The following is a 24,059-nucleotide window of genomic DNA, read 5'->3' as shown; positions in this document are numbered from 1 at the left end:
GCTACCTATCAGTAGCTGGGATAGAGAGAGAGAGAGAGAGAGAGAGTGTGTGTGTGTGATATAAAGATTTCTCTATCAGTGATCAAACCATAGTAATGGTGAGGTGGACAAAATTGACTTCATCCCAAGAAGACGGGCCTGTGATTAATGCACTAGTCTAGGAATCAGGACTCCTGGGTTCTGTCCCTGACTCGGGTCTAGTGGGCCAGAAGTTGGGGGGTGGGCCTAGGAGTCAGGACTCCATCTTCCGAGCCTGATCTAAATTTCTAAATGTTCTCTAGCCCAAGCCTTAAAGGCTGTAGGTTACTTCCAAACCAAACCGCTCCTGAACATCTGTCCATGGCAAACCCTCTTCCCCTCGACACAAGGGCTTTAGACTTCAACTCACTTGCCTGAAAAAACATCTCTGCAACTGGTTTAAGTTGGATTCGGCTGATGGAGAACATTGCGTGTCTATAGGTAGTTAGAATTAGTGACATAACTAGTTTGTTGAAGGGAATCCTGGGAATGAAATTAGATCACCCCCCGGACACATACACACCCCAGGAGGACCCTGGTCTGATTCTAGCCTGGGACTTCTCTGTTCTATCTCTGGGAGGGGAGTGGGGTCTAGTGGGTTAGAGCAGGAGGGGCTGGGAATCAGGACTCCTGGGTTCTATCCCAGGGTCCGAGTAGGGGAGGGGAGTCAGTGGGGTAGGGCAGGGCTTGGAGCCAGGACTCCTGGGTTCTATCCCCAGTTCTCTGAGGGGAGTTGGGCAAAAATTTCCCTCTCTCCCTTTGAGACTTGCAAATGCCATCCTACAAGAAGCATTAGTGCCATTGGGCAAGGCACTGAGAAGACCACACCTGCGATACGGTGTCCAACTCTGGTTGCCCAGGTTCGAGAAAGAGGAATTCAGGTGCAGAGAGGGGCTGCCAGGACGAACAGGGCAACAGAGAGCTGATCTTATGAGGAGGCTGACAGACCTGGGCTTAGCCTAAAACGCAGGCCAGGAGAACGGATCTGATTGCTCTCTATAAATACATCTGGGGGGCAGACACCTGGGACGCGGGGAGAGCAGAGCTGTGGAAGCTAAAGGACAACAGTGGCACGAGAACAACTGGGTCTGGATAAACAGAGGCTGGAAATGAGCTTTCTAACCGTCTGAGGAGGGAGGTTCTGGAGCTGCATCCCGAGAGCAAACACGGGAACTGGTTGGCAAGTGGATGATACTATGGGGCGGATGTGACAGAGTGGCTTGGAATAGCAGGGCCTGCCCCAGCGGCTCTTCTCGACTGACGAAACTCACAAGAGCTCAGTGAGAGGGACAAAATGTGAAATCAGAGAGATGAGAGAGACAAGGTGGGTGAGGTAATATCTTTTATTGGCCCAGCTTCTAACAGAGACAAGCTTTGGAAGCAGAGCTCTGTGTAAGCTCCAAAGCTTGTCTCTGTCACTAACAGAAGTTGGTCCAATAAAAGGTATTACCTCACCCACCTTGTCTCTCTCATATCCTGGGCCCAACCGGGCTACAACGACGGCAAAGAAATACAGATGGGACCATCACGGTGCTGTTACACTGACTGAATAAACCTTCCTGTTTGTTACACACATTTCCTACAGCCCCCCGTGGATTTGGTGGTGACCAACTGAGATCTGCTTGGCTCTGTATTGAATTTTCTTTTATAGCATCTTGCTTAGCAGAGCGGAGAGAGACCTTTTGTTTTCTACTTAGGATAATGGGACAATTACACTGATGGTGCACTTCCCCTGTTTTCTGGCTGATACTTACGTTATTTTTAAAGTCTCTATTTTGTAATATTTTATTTAAGTTGGAACGATTGCCTTTTTTTAATCTTTGAAAAGAAAAATGAGGGTTTGGGTTTGTTATTCTTTAGGTCAGACTGTGCTGGACTTTCAGATTGAAGAAAATAAATTTCAAAGAAAAAGCAGTGGCTGTTGTTTTTTTTAAATGTGGGAGATGGCTTATAGGGTGGGAAAATATAGGGCTGGATCCTGATCTCAGTGCCCCGGGAGTAAATCTGGAGTGACCTGAATTCAAGTCACTAGAAGCTGGCCCATGAATTCTACGATGGAGTGTTTTAGCTAAAAGTTACTATCCAAAATGGTTTTGGGATGTGTGGGGGAGGGGACATGGGGCCTTTCCCCTCTAGGGGGCGCTGGCTCCTTTGTAGTTAGAATCTCTTCCCCCCCCCCCCCCTCCTCCACATCCAAGACTTCCAGCATTTCCAGACAATTGGCAGGGAGCTACCCTACCCACAATGCTTTGCAGCCAGCCTACAGTGTGAGTAGTTTGGTCAAGGTGCCCAGGCCCTGCATGTCAAAGCGATGACCGGCCAGGGGGGCGCGGTGACTGCAGTAGAAAAAGGCCTGCGTAAGATCCTTTGCTCCCCTGCAGGGCCAATTACCCAGGTGCTGAGGATGTGAATGGCTGGTGGAGGCTGGGAGCCAGGACTCCTGGGTTCTCTCCTGGGCTTTGTTAGGGGAGTGGGGTCTGGTGGTTAGAGCGGGGGGCTGGGAATCAGGAATCCGGGGTTCTATCCCTGGCTCCGGCACAGATGCCTCGTGTGATCAGAGAGGGCATTGCAGCTCTCTGGGCCTCAGTTTCCCCATGTATAAAAGGGAGAGGATAGAACTCTGTCTGTTTAGGCTGTGAGCTGGTTGGGGCAGGGACTCTGCAGCACTTGGCACAACTGGGACCCTAATCTCCCCTCCCCTCCGGGCCACCCGCTCCCCTCAGTCAATCCTCCTTAGGCAGAGCCCACCCCAGTGCTGAAGACAGGGGGAGCCCTGGCCATCTGTGGGGGGTCTCTTCACCCCATGGGGATCCCTCTGAGTTGCCCCCAGGCTGCCTGATGCACCCCCCTTTACAGAGTCCCTGCACCCCAAGGTGCGAGGCAGGGCGTGTTGGGGGGCTGAGATCTCGGCTAGGGGACACCTGCTCCAGGGCATGTCGGCCAAGCCCAGCGCACCCCCCGGGGGCCCCTTGCATCCTTCCACCCCCCCCATCTGGATGTCCCTCTCCCATCCTCAAGTCAGTTTGCAAACCCAAACCCCGCCCCCCATGTCAGGGGCTCTTTGTGCACCCCCTTTACACCTCCCCCCATGCCAGGGGCTCTGTGTGCCCCCCATTTCCCCTTACCCCCCATGCCAGGGGCTCACTGTGCCCCCATTCCCCCCACCACCACCATTCTATTTCTCTCTCTCTGGAAGATCAGGCATTCAGGTGTCAACAGTTTCAAGGTATTTGGGGCAGGAGCAGAGCCCTGGTTTCAGAGGAAAAAAACACCAAAAACCAAACACCAATGATGCAATCTCTCAACCTGATGAAAAACTGTCTTTTGTGTGAGGCTGTATCTCGGGACCCCCTTGGTCAAAGTTGGACCATGAATCCTATCCCATTCCCCCATGAGGCACAGCACATTTCAGAACAATCTGAGTAAACATGAAGATTTTAGAGCACTTTGAAGTGGGGCCCTTCAAACAGAAAGCTGTTCTCCAACTTAACCATCCCAGAGCTGGCACTGCACTATAATATTTGAGGGACTGAGCAGAGCTGAGATGGGGGTGTTTTTAAGCTGGATGGGGTTAATTTCTGCCATCAACTGGTTCTTTGATCTACAGTTTCAGAGCTGGTTGAAGTTAATGGCTTTGCTGGCCAGAAGCCAGGGGTTCTCTGTGCGTCTCCCATTTCTCCCTTCCGGATTTTCCAATTTGACCCAAGATCAGTAGGGTTCTGCCAGCCGATGTCTAGAACGTTCCCCAAAATGTAGGAATTGATCGGCTGGGGCATTCAAAAGATATTGCATTACCTCCCAACAAACGGATGTGACAGTGAGTATCGAACCTAACATTGCTCAGCTAACAATGTTACCTCCTACTGGAGACAGAGGCCCTGGTTCTCCACACACCCAGAGCTGAATATGCCGAGGAAACCTTTATTAACACTCTCCACTGTTCTAGCTTGGTCCCTTCACCCCCAGCCAATGACCCACCCAGTGCAACTCAGTAGAGATCTATCAGCTATCAGGAGAAGCAAACTGGATGCCGCAGCCCAGATCCACCAATGGCTCACCGCCATTTGCCGATTTCCCTGTCCCCGGGTGTGGCTGGAGGATCCGGATTCCAGCTGGAGGTGGTTCATGGACCACCAGGGGGCAGAGTGGCAGGGGCTCTACAGTTATCCCAGAAGGCATCTGGGAAATGTTATAAACCACCCACCTGCCATCAGGGAAATGACCCTGCCATATTTCTACCTCTCGATGGGAAGAAACCCACGGTAGAGATATACTATAAGCGTGGCTGGTAGTGCCCCCTGTAGCAAAGGTTGCCTGATATGTTCCATTATGATGCCCTGTTTTCAGTTGGGGACTGGAATGTGTAGCGAAGAAGCTGGGACTGGGGAGACTGGTACTGGTACAGGGACATATTAGAAGGGATGGGTCAGAAGGGGTCAAGCTGGGAGGGTGGGGATGGACAGATGGATCTATGACATGACCAATAGAGCACTCTCCCCTCAGAATCAGGGACAGAACCCAGAAGTCCTGAGTTTTACCTGTCCTCTGCTGTCAGCAAATATCTATGAAACCCACTGGCAAAGTATGTCCCTCACTCGCTTGTGATGGCCAGTCCCCATGGAGGATGACAACCTACTACTGCTATCAGTTACTCGGTTAGCTTAACTGGCAGAGATGTGTGCAGGCATCTAAAGGTTCAAGCCCTGCTGAGGAGCTATGGAGGTGTCAATATGATGTCACACGATGGAACTGCTTTGTTTTTCCATTTATTTTTTTTAAGCCTAGGCAATTACACACAAAAAACTACATTAAAGGAACCTTCAGGTGGCAAAATCAAGCCCTGGGAAGTAACAAAATGCCAGGATTAAGACTGACGGCGCCTTGTTATGGAATTAGACTGTATCATAATGCAGAGTGCCAGCCTCTATTCCATGTTAAAGGCCTCTCGGATGCTGTCCAGAGCCTGCTCCTTGGTTATTTTCTTCCACTCCGGGGGCAGATCGGCAGGCTCTGCATTGTACTCTCTGGCAAACTGTCGATTGAACTTTCTGAATATGAACTTCCAATAATCGGAGGCGCTGATGCTGGGGTCCGGTTGGATGCACCAGGTGGGGTAGAATTGGCGATAATCTTTGTAGGGATGCCATTGGAAGGCTGTACGCAGATTTCTAAATGAATTACTAGAAACTACATCAGAGGAGCACAAAGAATACACAAGCCTGCCAGTTGTCTCATAAATGCAGCCCCCCAGCCCTTGAGGCCGATGCACTGATGCAAAATGCTGCTTGTGATCGCTGCCTCCTGCTTCACAGGGGACTTTACAGAACGGACACTGCTTCCCACAGCCGAACACGCGCTGGAAGATCTCATCCTGAGGCTTGAACTGGAGCTGTGTGAAGACCATCTCCACACCCAGCTCTTCCCATCCCAAGAGGATGCCTTCTTCCACCTGGGGGAGGAAGGTCTGGATGTCGGCTGAGAACTGCCCGACACTGGCTGTGTTTTTGAAGAGGATCACCTCCAAACTGTCCTTGGAGATGACCAGCTCCTTGCACATCGCTTGGCAAAATTGCTCCAAGAACTCAGAGATAGTGAGGGCGTCTTGGCACTCAGAGCTCTCCAGAGCGTCCCGGATTTTCTTCATTATTGTGGCTAGAATTGCTCTCTTCAGCTCCCGCAAACTCCCAATCTCTCTGTAGTGGCTGATCAGGCATGTCTCGATCCAAGCCTTTACAAACTCTTCATAGTTTCTGACGTATTTCACGTAGTTATCGAAGTCCATTTCTTCCAGCAGTTTCTTCTGCACGGTGAACTGGAAGAAGCTCCGGCTGCCGTATTCGATGGACTCTCCGCTGCTGAGAAAGTCATCCACTATCTCAATCCCGAGTCTCTTTTTCATATATTCCCATAAAGCAGGTGTCAAACACTGGTTGCTGAAATCAAAAGCTCTCTTCCGGCAGGCATCCTTCTCATAGTAAAGGTCTCTGAAGGTGGAGAAATACTGAGGTCTCAGCTCCTCCAGGCGACACTGAGGATCGTTCTTCTTGAGAAAGTCTTCATGCATCTTCTGGAAAGTGCTGGCTGCCTCCCCCAGGATGTGAAGTTTTAAATCGACTTCGAAGGAAGCACTGGTGCACATCTTCCCAGCAATCTTCTCCTGGAGCCTCTCGTTGATCATCCACAGCAATTCCCTGCAGTAGGTCTGGTCATAATCCCCTTGGGAGTGGACCTTCTGCCCAATGTACCTCCTACACTCCTCCACCAGGGACTTTGTGAACTCTTCCAACTCACGCCAACATTGCTGTGTTATAAACTCCACAGGCACTTTGTACCAAGCCAAGTCCAGATACTCTTTCTTCATGCGGAAGGGTTTGCTTTGATAGGTGAGCAAGTTCTGGGCTTTATGGAGCATCTGCTTGACCAAACTCCCTCTGTTCTCCAGGTCCTTGCACAGCTGGTAGTGGACGTCTTTATGAATTTGGCGTAGGGGTAAGCGCTCCAGCGGCAGCTCTGCTAAGGTTTCCTTCCACATCTTGGCAAACTCCCTTTCCAGTTCCTTGGGCATTAGCTCCATCTCCCTCTCCCTGCAGTCCCGCAAGAGCCTGTCCACCTTCCCTTCAATGACTTTCATGTACCCGGCCTGCAGATGGTCTATCTTGCTCCGACCTTTCTGGATACAAATGGCCTCTTCGGACTTGCAGAGCAGATAGCTCTCCAGTTCGTGCCGGAGAAATGTCGTGCTCCGGAGAAAATCTTCTCTGTATTTCTCTACCAGGTGCAGATTGCCTGCTCCACTCTCAAAGTAGTTCTGAAGGCTCTGCAGCATCTTCTGCTCCCCACTGTGCAGCATCTGGTGAACTTCCAGCCTTAGTTTCTCAAAGGTGCCTGGACCCAGATCGTCTGCGGATTGGTTCTGGATGGTGGTTTCTGTTTTGGACATCCAGAGATGCATCTCCTTGCGGAATTCCCACTCCCACTCCGCGTACTTCACAGACAGCTGCGTGTAGGCCTCAGCCACCAGGCTGTTCCTGAAACTGAAGATGAAGTTCTCGTGTTTCACGGCGTTCCAGAGACTTCTCACCCATTCAATGAACTGGGAAATGTCCTTGGGGGCTCTGCGAGGTGATCGATTCTTCATGAATTCAAACAGGTATTTCTTCAGTTCACACACGCTCTCGCTGTATCCCATATTCACTGGAGCCATGGGAGGGACTCCGTGCCACAGCCCAGGGATGTACCAACTGTGCTTCTCCGGATCATAGTCCATGATGTCAGAAAATTTCATCTCCCTGCTTTGTTTTTCCAACCTCGCTGCAGCTTTGGTCATTTCATCCAGCTGCTCCAGGAGGTGCTTCCTGTCCCTCATGTTTTGTTCATGCGCAGACACATCACTGACGTTCTGATGCACAAACTGGCAGTTGGGTTTGTGTCCAATTTCCTCCATTCTGAGAAAGGCATGGACCACGATTTGCAGAACATCCTTCATTTCGGTGGCGTTCTCCATGGCCATGTTAACGATAGTTATGTCACTCAGTCCAATCACCAGTGTGGCAAGCTCATTGTCATGTTCATAACTATCCTCCAGCTTGGCCAGTTCCGGGGCTTTCAAGCCTTCTGTGTCTAACACCAGGATGAAATCACAGCCCACCTCCTGCCGAAAGTTCTCTGCCACTTTAATGAGTGACATGAAGGCTCCTCGCGTACATCGGCCACTGCTCACTGCAAACTGCAGGCCAAACATGGTGTTGAGGAGGGTGGATTTCCCAGTGCTCTGCACTCCCAGCACCGTTAGAACCACCATTCTGGACTTTCCCCCCACCTTGGCATGGAGCTCTGTCAGAACATCTGTCACCCACTGCAGTGGGATGTTGGAGGCATCTCCATCGATCAGCTCCATGGGAAACCCTTCCAGCATCAGGTCAGCTGCTATGCCTGGGAGATGGATGAATTGTCTTTGGATGTTCCCCATGTTCCCTTCTTTCACCATTGAGCATTCGGCCTCGTAAAATTGCCCCAACTCGCGCATGAAATGCTCCACCCCTAAGGAGCTGGCAGAGATTAGTTTGTCCAATTCCGCCAGCTGTTGTGCGTCATCCCCTAGTGCATGACATTTCTCTTTGTACTCAGCCCGGAGCCTAGAGAGGTTCCCCCTGGCGATGTGATCCAGGTGGAATTTCATCCATTTCAGGAAGTGATGTTTCTCGGCTGGACGCAGTTGTCCTATCCCGCTAATAAATTTAACCATCCCGCTGGTGAGGTCACACTGATTCTGCTGCCTGCGTAGCTCCAACCACCTTTCTCTCAGCTGGGATCTATAGTCTTCCGGAGAGACGTCCTGTTGGCCTTTCATCCGGCACATCTCTTTCTCCACTTTAGCCAAGTTCTTCCACAGATCCCCTTGGAGCCTCAGCATGTCCCTCTTGTACTTTGCCACGTCTTGTATTTCTGCAGTGATTTCTTCTATGTGCTCCAATGCAGTCCGACATTCTCCACCGTCCTCCTCCACGTGGATCCCTAGCTCCCGCGCCGTCACAGCCATGTCTCGGACGCTCGCGCTCTTGGGAGAGGAGCTCATGACGCCCCGTAGGGTGGATCGCAGCTTTTTCACCAGCTCTGCGCTGTTGTTGCTCTTCTCTTTCACTAGAAGTTGTGATTTTTTCATATCAAGCAGTGGGGCTAATATATTGAGGAGTCCCACCGTTTCCTTGGCTTTCCCAGCCTGATTATTAAGGATGAAGTAGTATTTAGTGGCTGATCCCTGCAGAGATGATAACAGCGCGTATTCTCTCTCACTGATACTCTCAGTTAATATGAACACTGCTGAGGAGACCTCTGTTAAAAAACTGAACTGCAGCCAGTGGGACTCAATGTTTCCACGCAGGTTTGTAACCGCGATGGGCTCTGGGAAAAGATCCAAATTCTCCTTCCCACCGGGGAAATACCAGGAAATCTCAACCAGCCCATCTGCGATTTCCCGAGGGATGTTCCCAGACTCCATGTCCTGATGGATGAAGAAATCGTGGTGCTGCTGGGAGGGGCTGAGAACCTCATTGAGGAGTTTGGACTTGGAGAAGCCGCAGCTCCCCAGCCGCACAAAGGAAATGGTTGGCATTGCTGTGAGCACCAGGCTCTCCTCTCTGAACCCTCTGCTCTCTGCCACGGAGTGCGGCCTCCACTTCCTCACAATGTCCCTCATGGCCCACAGCATTAGGGTGCACTTGGGGGTGTCGAGGGCAGGTAGCAGCAGAGGGAGGGCAAACTGGCACATGGACATTTTGGACAGGATCTCCTGCTGCAGGAAACTGTCTGAGCAAAGCAGCACGGCACAGAGAACATCGAGGGGGTTCAGAGAAACCCTAGAGTCGTCTTCCCTTAGAGAAAACACATGTCCAATCATCCCACCCTCCTCATCCTCACTTGTGTCCTCATCAGATGCCCCTTGCCCAAGGCTTGTGCTTCTGGCTGTCCCGTTCAGAGCCATGAGCTTTCTCAGGAAGTGCCAAGGCAAGTCTCCCAAGATGTGAGGAGTCCAGTCCTTCAGGCTGTCTGGGCTGATTTGCAGGAGATCCCTCAGTCTGAGCTTCCGGTTTCTGAACTTCTTGAGTTTCAGCTTGGACAAGAAGGTCTTCAGGGCCCCTCTTCTCCCTGCAGTTATAATCGAAGGTGTCACCACCCGGCATGATGTCACAGCTCAGGGCCAGCTGCACCATGGCCTCCTCTCAGTCTCACTTTTCCCAAGATTTAGGCCTCAAGCCTTCACCTCCCTGGGGTGGAATCTCCCCACGCTCCCACTCACACACCAGGGAAATAGCTACAGACCCCAGCTGTGATTTCTCTGGGTCTTGAACTGGGCCTGAGCCTTGTGAGACTCAGCTACAGGTGCTGAGATCAGTGTGTGAATACAGGGACAGACGCCAGCCTTTTCCAAACGCCAGCTCCATTCATCTCAACGGAGGGGACCAAAGTCTAAGGACTGGACAGGAAACAGGAAGCAGGACTGACTCAGCTGTGGGTGTGGAATACACTGAGCAGCCACTGTGGTGCTGTTGCTACCGGGCTTAAATAGGGACCTGTGAGCCCTTTGTCCAATTAGGGAGCACAGTCACTTAGTGTGGGTTTATTGGGCCCAGCCGAGCTCACTGGGTTGCTAGGTGACCGTGCCCAGAGCCAGCTGGATTCCTGACACTAGAGAGCTGCCTGTGTTTCCATTGGCCCAGAAACAATTAATTTCCCCCCGGAATTTTCTTTCATGGAGGATTTTGCAATTTGGGGGATTTGTTCCAAATTGGGGAAGAAAATCTCAAATTTAGAATCTTAGAAACCTCCACAAAATGTACTTTCAATTCCCTGCCCAGCTCTACATATAGTATTTGTAACACAATCCTGGCATCTTCCGCATGCTTCACAGATGGACAATACACTGAGGGCAGGCTGTAGCTCGGGTTCAGGTGTACAGAGATGGAGACATTGGATGGAACAATCACAGGAATGTGGGGGGGCCTAATTGACTTCCTCATTGACCAACTAGCAAGTGGCCAAGGATGGAATGGGCCATGGAGACCCAGCTCTTGTTTCACCACCAGGGCAGGGGGACCTGGGTTGGGAGAGGGGCCGTGGGGATGTTGTTTGGGCTCTACCTGTATGAACTTTGTTGGGAGAGGTCTCTGGAACCTCAGTTCCACTCCTGGCCACTGACACAGAATCTCCTGGTGTCTCGGCTCTGCTCCTCTCCACCGACGCGGCAGCTCCTGGTGTCTCAGCTCCATTCCTCTCCACTGATGAGGCAATTCCTGGTGTCGCGGCTCGGCTCTCTGGCATGGAGACATCCGAGTCTGGGGTCACTCCATCTAAGGATCCAGAAGAGAAGCCTGTTCAGATACCTTAGACCTTCCCACTGGCCCGTGTCCCACAGTCCCACGTTAGGCGGGGTGAGGGTGCAGGACTGACAGACAGAGCATGAACGAAGGCTAAGCCATGGAATAGGGGTTGTGTCTGCAGCCCAGACACCATGGTGATGGAGCCCTGAACTGAAGCAGTGGCATGGGAGCCAGCAAACAGAGCTGAAAACATGGGAGTTTGTGTGGAAATTTGTAAGGGGAGTTTGGGGGAGAGGTGGGGTGTTCTGTTATTGTTTTGGTGTTTGTTTAGTTGGGTTTTTTCTTTTGTTTTTGTTTTCCTTGACAGGAGCTTAGGCAGGAAGGCTATGACAGATACAGAGGCAGCAGTGGTAGTGACCCAAGAAGTGGAAGAAACAATGAAGATGACTGGATGTGGATGTTGTGGGATGTACGTTATCCTGGAGCGGGTACCCGAAGAGAGCTTCATTTGGATGAAGTGCTGCCTAACAGAGCTGATGGAAGAGAAGATCTGAGGTTTGGAGATGCAGATGGATGCTGTGGTGGAGTTTCAAAGGGGATTTGAGCAGATGATGGAGAGAAGGCAAGAGGAGGCTGAAGGGAAAAGTCAAGACTGGCAGATGGAAGCACAACTGGAGGATATGCTGCTGGATGAGGAAAGTGGCCAATGGAAGCATGTGACTACAAGAACTAGGCAGAGGAAAAGACCAGCTAGTGAAGGAGAAATAGAGCTCAGGACCAGGTTTCCTGAGTTGGAATATGAGACGGGGCACAGCAGGCAGTAACAGAAGGTGGTAGAACAAGGAAGAAGAGAAGAGCAGCTAGTCCTACATGAAGAGGGGAAGAGTCAATGGAGATAGCCAGAGTTTGGAGCCCCAGGAGGATAGAGGATGACTCTCAAAAGATTGCAAGAGCAAAGAAGAGACAAGAGGACTTGCAGCCAGAAAGAACAGGAGGAAGGCCAGAGCATCACACCAACACAAGGAAGAGGCAGGTCTATGTGATTGGTGACTCCCTACTAAGAAGAACAGACAGGCCTATCAGCTGAGCTGATCCTGAGAGCAGAGGGGTGTGCGCTCTGGCGGGAGCTAAGATGCAGGATGCAGACCTGAGGCTGAAGAGTATCCTAATGGGTGCAGGAAAGAATCCACTGATTGTCCTTCACGTGGGAACAAATGATACTGCAAGATTCTCACTGGAATGCATCAAGGGTGACTATGCCAGGCTGGGGAAGACGTGTAAAGAAATGGAGGCTCAGGTGATCATCAGTGGGATTCTACCTGTCCCTAGAGGAGGAGACCAAAGGCGAGACAAGTCATGATGAGCAACAGATGGCTCAAGCAGTGGGATGTTTGCCCTCTGGGAGGCATTCACGGACAGAGGACTGTTCTCATGGCATGGACTCCATCTGAGTAGGGAGGGAAATAGACTTCTGGGATGGAGGTTGGCACATCTGATTAAAAGCGCTCTGAACTAGGAACTCGGGGGAGTTGCTAATGTAACCTCCATGTCTGATCCTAATATTGACTAGAAGGAAAATCAAGAAAGGGGAATACAGCAATGGATGAGGGAACAGCAGTGGGTAGGAGAACGGACATGAAGAGGAAAGCCAGTGCCAATATCAATGACGCTAACAGTCAGGTAGGTGATACAGCAATAGAATTGGGTGAGGAATCTGGGCAAAGCCAAGGAGTAACAACTAAGATGTCTGTACACCAGTGCAAGGAGTCTGGGTAACAAAATGGAGGAACTAGAACGACTGGTGAAGGAAGTGAAACCAGCTATTATAGGGATAACAGAAACATGGTAGACTAGTAGTCATGACTGGATTACAGGTATTAAAGGGTAGGTGCTATCTGACAGATTTCTTCACCAAACCATCGCTGAGCCTGCAAGAGATGATGCCATTTTAGATATGGCATTCGTGAGTAGTCAGGAAACTCATAGAACAGCTGGTTCTATCTTGGTTCGAGTTTAAACTAAATGGAAGGATAAGCAAAAATAGGTCAGCAACTAGGGTCCTTGATTTCCAAAGGGCAAACATTACGAAATAAAGGGAATTAGTTAGGGAAGTGGACTGAACCAAAGAACTCAAGGATCTGAATGTGAAGGAGGCTTGGAATTACTTTAAGTCAAAGTTGCAGAAACTATCTGGAGCCTGCATCCCAAGAAAAGGGGGGAAAATCGTAGGGAAGGATTGGAGACCTAGCTAGGTGAGAAAGCATCTGACACATGTGATTAAGAGAAAGCAGAAAGCCTACAAGGAATAGAAGAGGGGATGGATCAGCAAGGGAACAGCTTAATTGGACTAAATTGGGATGGGTTTGGATAATCACCATCCAAGAATCTTAAAGGAACTGGCACATGAAATTGCAAGCACAATTGCAAGGATTTTCAATGAATCTGTAAACTCAGGAGTCGTACCCTATGACTGGGGGATTGCTAAGGTCGTACCTAAGGGAAAAAAACGTGATCTAGGAAACTGTTAGTTAGACAAAACTTGTATGCAAGGTCTTGAACAAATTTTGAAAGAGAAAGCAGTTAAGGACATAGACGTAAATGGTAATTGGGATAAAATATACCATGGTTTTACAAAAGGTAGCACGTGCCAAGCCAACCTGATCTCTCTATTTCAGATAACTGATTATCTAGACAAAGGAAATGCACTAGATCTAATCTACCTGGATTTCAGTAAGGCATTTGATACAATTCCATGTGGGAAATTATTAGTTAAATTAGAGAAGATGGGGATTGATTTGAGAATTTAAAGTTGGCGAGGAACTGGTTAAAGGGGAGACTACAATAGGTGGTACTGAAAGGTGAATTATCGGGCTGGAGCGAGGTTACTAGTGGAGTTCCTCAAGGATTGGTCTTGGGACCAATCCTATTAAACATTTTTATTAATGACCTTGGCAAAAAAGTGCTAATAAAATTTGGGCATGACACAAAGTTGCGAGGTATCGCCAATCTGGGGGAGTACCAGAATATCATATAAGAAGATCTGGATAACTGGAAGCAAGGAATTTTTTCCCAGACTAGGACCCAGGAACCCAGACTGTCAGTGCCCCCCTCCCCTAACACTATAGAGTCCCCTCCCCTAGGTGGGAATAGAACCCTGGAGTCCTGATTCCCAGTCCCTGACTGCTCTATCCTACTAGACCATAGTCTTTCACTTCCAGCCTTGAAGAGCTTCCAAAGTTGACCTTGAGGTCTCAGTGGGACCTGAGGCTAGACCCTACCTTCAATATTCCCTTTTCCTGCAGCGTTTTTTCTTTCTTCTCCATGGCAGGGGATATTTCCAGACCCTACAAAGCAAAACAAGTGAAAGTCTCTTAGCCTCACGTAGGAGCCTATAGATCTGGGCCATAGACTTTGTCTAGCCTAGGGGGGCTTCAAGGGGCAGCCTTAGATTCTCGCTCCATCTCAGGAACCCCTTCGAGAACGGCAGACTCCCTGGAGTTCCAGCTTAGACCCTGCTGGAATGATAGAGGAGGAACCAAGCTTGTAGCTGGAGCCACTGCAATTGAGCTCCAGGTTCTAAACAATGTGAAGTGGTTTCTGGTTGAGTTGACCTGGTTCAATTGAGCTAATTAGCAAAAGCACCTTTTTCCCTCCCAGGATGTTCATAGGTAATCGTTTCCGTTTGGGTTCATGCAGCCAGAATCACCTTCTGCTCTTGCAAGGGGTCCAAACACACAGGAATTAGACCCTTCCTACATCTGAAATCTAGCACAGCTTTCCCTCTGTCCCTCTCCATACAGCCCCGAGGAGAACCCTCCTGAGATTCTGTGCCCAGTGCAGGACAGCCATAAACACTTCTTAAGCATTGCCCTACAGAGCAAGTCTAGAGACCTGTCCTGTACCTTCGAAATCTGCTCTCTCTGAGGACACAGCAGCTGCATCCTTCTCTGAGGATCTGGCACCTCCTGGACTCTCTGGATCATTCTTTGAGGGTAAAGCAGTTTCTGGATTTTCAGGTTCATCCTTTATTGGGGTTGTTGCAGAATTTGGTGTCACCACTCCCTTCCCTGAGGACAACACGGTTTCTGGCTTCTCAGGTTCTTCCAGCTTCTCTGGATCATTCTTCTCTGAGGACGTGGCATCTTCTGAGTTCTGTGGATCAATCTTCCCTGACGATGGGCTACCATCTGGATTTCCTAGATCATTCTCCTCATGCGGTAGAGTGGTTTCTGGATTTTCTAGATCATTCTTCTCTAGGGATGTGGCACCTCCTGGGTTCTCTAGCTCATTTTTGCCAAAGGTTACAGCAGCTTGTGGGTTTTCTGCTTCGTTCTTCTCGGAGAATGCGCCACCTTCCGGATTCTCTGCATCATTCGTCTGAGTTACGCACCCTGCAAAGGGACAACAAATAGACCCCTCCTAAGTGCCTTACAGATTTCTTTGCAATTACAGGAACTTCCTTGGACAAGAGAGAAGGGAGATGTGTCTCCACGGCCCATTCAGCCCTTGGCCGCTCCTCTGAGGCTGCTGGCTGCTGCCCTGCGTTTTAGTTGGATCAGCAGTGAAGGAAAAGGTTAAAAATAGTGAGAGAAATCCTGTGGTCTACGGCAAAAGGGCATTACATTGGAGGCTGTTCGTGGGACTGTGACAAGTTTTTTAGGGCAGAGATCAAAACAAAAATTTGGGGCTAAATCCTCAGGTTTCAAGTAGGGCTGTCAATTAATTGCAGTTAACTCACGCGATTAACTCAAAAAATTAATTGCGGTTAATCGCACTTAACAATAGAAAACCAATTGATATTTATTAAATATTTTTAGATGTTTTTCTACATTTTCAATATTGATTTCAATTACAACACAGAATACAAGTGCAAAGTGCTCACTTTATATTATTATTTTTATTACAAATATATGCACTTTAAAAATGATAAATAAAAGAAACAGTATTTTTCAATTCACCTCATACAAGTACTGAAGTGCAATCTCTTTATTGTGAAAGTGTAACTAACAAATGCAGATTTTTTTGGTTACATAACTGCACTCAAAAACAAAACAGTGTAAAACTTTAGAGCCTACAAGTCCACTCAGTCCTACTTCTCATTCAGCCAATCGCTAAAACAAACACGTTTGTTTACATTGACGGGAGATAATGCTGCCTGCTTCTTATTTACAATGTCACCTGAAAGTGAGAACAGGCGTTTACATGGCACTTTTGTAGCTGGCGCTGCAAGGTATTTACATGCCAGATATGCGAAACATTCATATGCCCCTTCGTGCTTCGACCACCATTCCAGAGGACATGCTTCCATGCTGTGGTTAAAGGGGAGACTACAACGGGTCGTACTGAAAGGTGAACTGTCAGGCTGGAGGGAGGTTACTAGTGGAGTTCCTCAGGGATCGGTTTTGGGACCAATCTTATTTAATCTTTTTATTACTGACCTTGGCACAAAAAGTGGGAATGTGCTAATAAAGTTTGTGGATGACACAAAGCTGGGAGGTATTGCCAATACAGAGTAGGACCGGGATATCATACAGGAAGATCTGGATGACCTTGTGAACTGGAGTAATAGTAATAGGATGAAATTTAATAGTGAAAAGTGTAAGGTCATGCATTTAGGGATTAATAACAAGAATTTTTGTTATAAATTGGGGACGCATCAGTTAGAAGTAACAGAGGAGGAGAAGGACCTCGGAGTATTGGTTGATCACAGGATGACTATGAACCGCCAATGTGATATGGCCGTGAAAAAAGCTAATGCGGTCTTGGGATGAATCAGGCGAGGTATTTCCAGTAGAAATAAGGAGGTGTTAGTACCGTTATACAAGGCACTGGTGAGACCTCATCTGGAATACTGTGTGCAGTTCTGGTCTCCCATGTTTAAGAAGGATGAATTCAAACTGGAACAGGTACAGAGAAGGGCCACTAGGATGATCCGAGGAATGGAAAATCTGTCTTATGAAAGGAGACTCAAAGAGCTTGGCTTGTTTAGCCTAACGAAAAGAAGGCTGAGGGGAGATATGATCGCTCTCTATAAATACATCCGAGGGATAAATACCAGGGAGGGAGAGGAATTATTTAAGCTCAGTACCAATGTGGACACAAGAACAAATGGATATAAACTGGCCATCAGGAAGTTTAGACTTGAAATTAGATGAAGGTTTCTAACCATCAGAGGAGTGACGTTCTGGAACAGCCTTCCAAGGGGAGCAGTGGGGGCAAAAGACATATCTGGTTTTAAGACTAAGCTTGATAAGTTTATGGAGGGGATAGTATGATGGGATAGCCTAATTTTGGCAATTAATTGATCTTTGACTATTAGCGGTAAATATGCCCAATGGCCTGTGATGGGATGTTAGATGGGGTGGGATCTGAGTTACTACAGAGAATTCTTTCCTGAGTGTTTGTCTGGTGAGTCTTGCCCACATGCTCAGGGTTTAGCTGATCACCATATTTGGGGTCGGGAAGGAATTTTTCTCCAGGGCAGATTGGCAGAGGCCCTGGAGGTTTTTCGCCTTCCTCTGTAGCGTGGGGCACGGGTCACTTGCTGGAGGATTCACTGCATCTTGAGGTCTTTAAACCACGATTTGAAGACTTCAGTAGCTCAGACATAGGTCAGGGATTTGTTACAGGAGTGGGTGGGTGAGATTCTGTGGCCTGCGTCGTGCAGGAGGTCAGACTAGATGATCATAATGGTCCCTTCTGACCTTAAAGTCTATGATTTTTGAGTGCAGGTTTTTTTGTACATAATTCTACATTTGTAAGTTTAACTTTCATGATAAAGAGATTGCACTACAGTACTTGTATGAGGTGAATTGAAAAATACAATTTTTTTGTTTTTTACAGTGCAAATATTTGTAATAAAAATAGATATAAAGTGAGCACTGTACACTTTGTATTCTGTGTTGTAATTGAAATTAATATATTTGAAAATGTAGTAAACATCCAAATATATTTAAAATAAATGGTATTCTATTGTTGTTTAACAGCACGATTAATCGCGCGATTAATTACGACTAATTTTTTTAATCGCGATTAATTTTTGTAATTGCTTGACAGCCCTTGTTTCAAGGAATGCTACAGACATGCTGGGGTCGATCTGTTAGGAAAGCCCTACTGAGAGCCTGGGACACAACCCAGGAGTCCTGACTCCTAGCCCTCACGCCCCGCTCTAACCATTGGTCCAACCCGTCACCAATACGCAGCCACGTCGCAATATCTCCTAGCTACATTTTATGTCTCTTCTACAGAATCCCGCTAAAAACTGAACTGACTCAGAAAGCCCCAACTCACGGCGTCCCGGGGGCTGTAAATCCGGCGGGAAGTCTGGGAAGAGGCTCTGCAGACACTCCAGGAACTGCTCACAGCCGCGCTCCCCCTTTCTCTGGATCTTTATCAGCAGCCTTCGGATCCTCTCTCTGGGCTCCGAGAGCTTCTCCAAGGCTTCGTACTCCTCCTCGGTGACTATCCCCAGCGAGGCCACTTCGTCCAAGACGGGGTCGGGGGTGGTTAGAAGGAGGGCGATGAGTCGCTCCCGTCCCCAGCGGATCGTCTCAAAGGCCATTGGGCCCAACTCCCCGGGTCTGGGCAAGGGATTTGGAGAGAAACAACTTCAGATTGTGTTTGTAACTCCTGAAAAACCACACACAACTCATCCACTGCAGCACAGCACCCCCTAGCACCGCACAGGGGTATTGGGGCCAGCCCTGACTGCCAGGGGAGAGCGCCCCCTACCGACCCCCTGCCCTGCTCCCTGCAGCACAGCGCCCCCTAGTGCTGCACTGGGGCCAGCCCTGACTGCCAGGGGAGAGCGCCCCCTACTGAGCCCCTGCCCTGCTCCCTGCAGCACAGCGCCCCCTAGTGCCGCACTGGGGCCAGCCCTGACTGCCAGGGGAGAGCGCCCCCTACTGAGCCCCTGCCCTGCTCCCTGCAGCACAGCGCCCCCTAGCGCCGCACTGGGGCATTGGATCTAGCACTGACTGCCAGGGGAGAGCGCCCCCTACTGAGCCCCTGCAGCACAGCGCCCCCTAGCGCCGCACTGGGGCATTGGGACCATTCCTGACTGCCAGGGGACAGCGCCCCTGTCCATAGGGTTACATGGGGGTCAGGCTGGGGAGGGTCCTAGGCAGGAGGAGGCTGGTTTTCCAGATGCTCCCGGCTGGGCACCCCTCCCCCGCCCACTCCCCGATCCCACAACCCCCTCCCTGGCTCCGCTCCAGCCCCAGAGCCCCGCAGCCCAGCGGGCACTGCTAGAAGGAACTCACAGCTCAGGGGAAGAAGTGGCCCCTTCTCTCCCGCAGCCGGCTTCTGTCGGGCTCCGTTTAGACGGCCGGGTACCAAGGAAACGAAACTGAAACAGGAGCTGGGCGCAGGCTGGGGCGGCTGATCGGTCCTGCCCTTCCCTCTCGGCTTCCCTCCCTCCAGCCACTGCCAGCCTCCTCCCCCATGGGCTGAGCCCTCCCGCCTCCTGCAGGAGGGGATCCCCTCTCTGGATGGCCATGCCCCCCTCCAGCCTGGGTGTCCTGGTGGAAACGCTGCTTCAGCCAGACGCAGTTCTCCAGCTCAGGGCAGGGGGACCCGTGGGAATTCTCTGCCCTGGGCTACACAGGTCGGGGGGCCGAGCAGGTGGGCTAGGGCAGAGGTTCTCAAACTTCTGTTGTTGTTGGCGGGCTCCTTTTCCAGTGCAGTGTCAATCAGGGCCCCCCCAGCCGAGAAACTGATTGACAAAAGTAGATGTGTACTTCATAGAAACACTGACCCGTAGTAACGCTTTAAGAAACAGAATAGAACAGCACTTCCAGATGTCAGGGATATGGAGGTGCCAGCCTGCTTCTTACCGCAGAGCGTCTCTACCCTTGGTGTGATGGGTGACAAGCAAACTTGTAAATCATTCTCCACCAAAATGATCAGCAATACAATTTACACTGATGCGCCTGGTGACATTCTTAGTTTCAGGTGTGAACAATCCAATGGCGACAAATGCAGTCAGTTCTCTCTGCTCAGAGCTATTTTGTCAGGCTCTCTGCAGACTCAGGCACCCATCATACTGGTTGGATGGTTTTCTTTGCAGTCCCGCCCCCCCCCCCCACCTTCCAGTGGGGGCTAGAGAATTAATTTGTGAAACAAAGGCTGAGAAGCTGCAGAATCTAATTATGCCACACCGGCCTCAGAGACACATCAGCCAGGCTGGGTGTCGGAGAGCAGGGGAGTGCTCTTGTGCTTATGGCCCAGGGAGGGATCCCAGGACTCCTAGGTTCAACTCCCAACACCCTATGTGACCATGAGCAAGTCATTGAATCGTACTGTGCCTCAGTTTCCCCTCCCTAACCTGGATCTGTCTTGTCTGTTTAGACTGGGAGCTATGAGGGCTGGGGACTGGCTCCTACAGAGCTCAGCGCCCCCATTGTGTGTGCGCTAATCTCAGTGACCCTGGAGAAAATCTGCAGTGACCCCACGGACGCCAGTGGCGTCAGGGCTGGGTTCTGATCTCAGTGACCCCAACAAACTCTGTCTTTCTTGCCAGCAGCAACTGAGGAATTTGCCCCCCATGCGCCACGTGCAATCACTGAGCTGTGAGTCAGAAATCCTGCCTTTGCCCTTCTGCCTGCTTCTCCGCTGTCTGGCATCGCGATGTCCCGTCCCCTCCCGACGTCACAGGTGGGAGCGCTTTGTAGGGAAACCAAAGTGTGAATTGGAAATGTGTTGTCCTCCCTTCACCCGCTGGCCCTCTCATGCTGAGCTGGCTCATTACAGCACCTCAAGTCACAGGTGCCAACTTTCCCCGGCGCCGGTGGGTGCTCGCGCCCCCCCGCCCTGGCCCCGCTCCTGCCACGCCCCTATTCCAAACCCTTTCCCAAATCCCCGCCTCGGCCCCTCCTCCCAGCACTTGCCACGTGAAACAGCTGTTTTGCGGCGCAAGCGCTGGGCGCTAGGGGGAAAAAGTGGGCACGTGGCACACTCAGCGGAGTATGTGGAGGCAGAGCGGAGGTGGAGGTGAGCTGGGGCGGAGGGGTGGGGAGCTGCCGGTGGGTGCTAAGCACCCACCAATTTTTCCCCGTGGGTGCTCCAGCCCCGGAGCACCTATGCCTCAAGTGGCAAGTGATTGACTGGTTTGGTGGCTTTCCATGCCCTAAGCTGCACGTGCGCTCACACACACACAGACAGACACACGGACTCTGCCAATTGGTACGGCTCATTTATGATGTATAATGAAAGCCTGAATGGAGCTCTCTGCATTCAAATCTGCTCTAACCACCAGACCTCACTCCCCTCCGAGGGCTGGGGACAGAACCCAGGAGCCCTGGCTCCCCACCCACCCTGCTCTAACCACCAGGCCCCACTGCCCTCCGAGGGCTGGGGACAGAACCCAGGAGGGGAGTGCACAGTCCGTCCTCCCCCTCTCAGATAACTCTTCCAATCAGCCCTGACGTCACCGCCCTCCCCTTTGCTTCCCACCGAGCTCTGAAAGGTCCAGCGTTGGGCTCCCATGGCTTTGGGGGATGCTCCCCCAGCCCTCATGCTCGATCAGTCGATTCCAACGCCAGGTGGAACCGCTGTGAGCGGCTAGGCTGACCTCTGTGGCACAGGACGGAGATCCTCACCCCTGAGCCACAACCCCTGCTTGTGGCTGGGCTAGAGCATCTCTGCCCCCTTTTCTCCCCCCACCCTCTTGCTATCCATGGGTCTTGCTAGCCTCTTCCCCTGAAGCTTGCCCCTCTTCCTGGCATGGTGTGTTAGATGGACTCTCTGCATGGCCAGATGTGCGCATGGGTTTGTTTGGGTCTCTCCTGCCCCCCAGTGGCTGGGATTGGGTGTCTGTCTCTTTCCCCGCTGCAAAATTCTGCTCAGCTGGGGTGAGGCCAACTCCCCTGGAGGAGGGCGGACAGGGCCTGCTCTGCCTTTGCAGTCAGGTCCATGTCTTCTTCCTCCAGGCCCTGCAGGCAGTCCGGCGTGAAGCACGCTGGCACATGCCTTCCTCCGCCACCTCCGAGGGCTCTGATACAATCGGCCGCTCTTTTATCTCCATCCGAGGGGGCTTTCACAAGACCTCTCTGAGCTGCCGGTCTTCTACCAGGACCTCCTCCAGATCAGGAGGCTGGTTTTGGCGACCAGATCTGTGGTGGCTGCCGAGGGGGCAGAAGTGAGGGCACTTCACTCCAGGAAGTGAGGGCACTTCACTCCAGGAAGTGAGGGCAGCCTTATGGCGTCTTGAGTTTTCCTTGAGTGGGTCCTGTGGGAGGGTGCTCCCCGCTCACCCCTGGGCCTCTGGGCCTAGTTATTGGGCGCCTGCCCGGCGAGAACCCCCTGTAATGCGATCTGGCTTTGCAACCTGCAACCGGTTTGTTTCCGAACCGCGTCTAGGACACACCTATTGACGTGCGTGCTCCATACCTTTCATTTCCTCACACTTGTGCCCCAGCCTGATACCAAGTGGCGTGACCTCCTACCAGCTGGGGAGGGTGAGGAACCCCAGTGCGCCTGTAACGAGAGCCCTGGACTTGACACGACCCATAGCCTTTCTGTGTATGGATTTAGCCCAACCCACAGCCATCTTGTCTTCTCAGCCACCATAAATTGGAAACAAAAACGATAGCGTCGGGAGCATTCGGCTTTGATGTAGGCGGACAGATAGAAAAGCATCAGCTGCAGCATTACTAACAGGGATAGATCCATATTCACCAAGTCGGGAGAACCGTCAAGCTAACCTTGCGCGTCTGCAGCTTCTTCCTGATCATAAAAAGTATGAGGTTTTGGCGCCGCTGTTGCCAGCGTACCCCACTAACGAAGCACAAAGACAAGTGGACCTTGAGAACTTTTCATTAACTTTGAAAAGCTAATGAGTGGGTGGTCCTAGGCATGTGAACCCCTGTAGAGTAAAAATAATTGGTTAGAGTTTCTTGCCGAGTTATGTTTTAAGTAAAATAATTGGTTAAGGCAAAGATAAGAGAGAGCCTCATTTCAACTATATAATGAGTGTCACGGAGTGTGGGGGAGTCAAGGCCCTGCACCCCCCACTTCCTGCGATTCCCCGGGACTCTCAGCCAGCCAGTAAAACAGAAGGTTTATTAGATGACAGGAATACAGTCTAAAACAGAGCTTGTAGGTACAGAAAACAGGACTCCTCAGTCAGGTCCATCTTGGGGGTGGGGAGCCCAGACCCAGGTTCTGGGCCTCCCTCCATCTCCCCAGCCAGCTCCAAACTGAAAACCCCCTTCAGCCCCTCCTCTGGCCTTTGTCTCTTTCCCGGGCCAGGAGGCACCTGATCCCTTTGTTCTCCAACCTTCAGTTGGCACTTCGCAGGGGAGGGGCCCAGGTCATCAGTTGCCAGGAGACAGGTGTCGGCCATTCTCTGTGCAGACAGCATCACCCCTGCCCTCTAGGGCTCTGCAACAGTCATACACCCTTATCCCACCACCTAGATACTTGAGAAATGCATAGGGGAAACTGAGGCACCCACACAGTATTCAGAGAAAACAAGAACATTCCCACTTCCTCACAATAAGGGTCAGAAAACAAACTCATTGGAACTTAACTCCAGGATACGGCTCAAGACCAAAGGTGCTAGAACTTTTTAACCCCTGCCCGACCAGACAGTGTAGAAGCCGGAACCCTAGACCACAGGACCCTGACCGGCCATCGGGAGACAGCTGTCTGTTTTATTGGGAGTGGTGAGCATACGATGCTTTGTGTGAGTATTCTGTTGATTTGTTGCTAATTGTTAATAAATACTTGAACATGTTTAAGGATATTCATGGTGTGAAGGCGCTTCCACTGGGAAAAGACTTCGCAGACCCATAGATCCCTGAGTCCACCAGGAATGGGGGTTTGCCCTGAGCCCATGGAGGGGTAGAGACCAAAGCCCATGGAGGGGTAGAGCCCTGAGTCCGCGGAGGGGTAAAGTTGGGTCCCATGAGGTCGTTTGGACCGAATTGCTCAAGTCTCACACAGTGAAGAATAACAGAATACCCCCGCCCTTCTGCCTGACCAAGGTTAGTGGCAGAGTGACCACCCCAGACAACAAAAAAATGTATTAGGAGGGGTGGGGGCTAGCTGAGGAGCCCACCCTCCTATAGGTCCGGGCCCAGGGGGCAAGATGCCTTCCAGGGAAAGGAGGCACTTGAGTCCACTTGCAAGGGGTTAGAAGTGTATTGTAAAGGTGTGAAGCCAAAACCAGAGAAACAGGCAGCCTATGGACAGCTGCCAGTAATTTCTCAAGTTTGTTGTTAC

The 24,059-nt window shown here is 50.8% G+C and overlaps 1 protein-coding gene and 1 pseudogene across 1 annotated transcript; both read right to left on the bottom strand.

Moving 5' to 3' along the window:
- Nucleotides 1-24,059, bottom strand: part of LOC135877976 (RING finger protein 112-like) — a 1,138,053-nt pseudogene that overhangs the window by 988,876 nt on the left and 125,118 nt on the right.
- Nucleotides 4,800-19,153, bottom strand: LOC135877412 (interferon-induced very large GTPase 1-like). The gene is made up of 6 exons (XM_065402842.1): nucleotides 19,097-19,153; nucleotides 18,126-18,415; nucleotides 14,738-15,226; nucleotides 14,114-14,179; nucleotides 10,656-10,865; nucleotides 4,800-9,663 (listed from the first exon to the last, which is right to left on the bottom strand). Exons 2-6 carry the CDS (start codon nucleotides 18,394-18,396, stop codon nucleotides 4,943-4,945), a joined length of 5,757 nt encoding a protein of 1,918 aa, XP_065258914.1. The 5' UTR covers nucleotides 18,397-18,415; nucleotides 19,097-19,153; the 3' UTR covers nucleotides 4,800-4,942.

Source organism: Emys orbicularis, chromosome 4 (genome assembly GCF_028017835.1).
Source record: "Emys orbicularis isolate rEmyOrb1 chromosome 4, rEmyOrb1.hap1, whole genome shotgun sequence".
NCBI lineage: Eukaryota > Metazoa > Chordata > Testudines > Emydidae > Emys > Emys orbicularis.
This window is presented reverse-complemented; position numbering and strand designations above follow the sequence as displayed.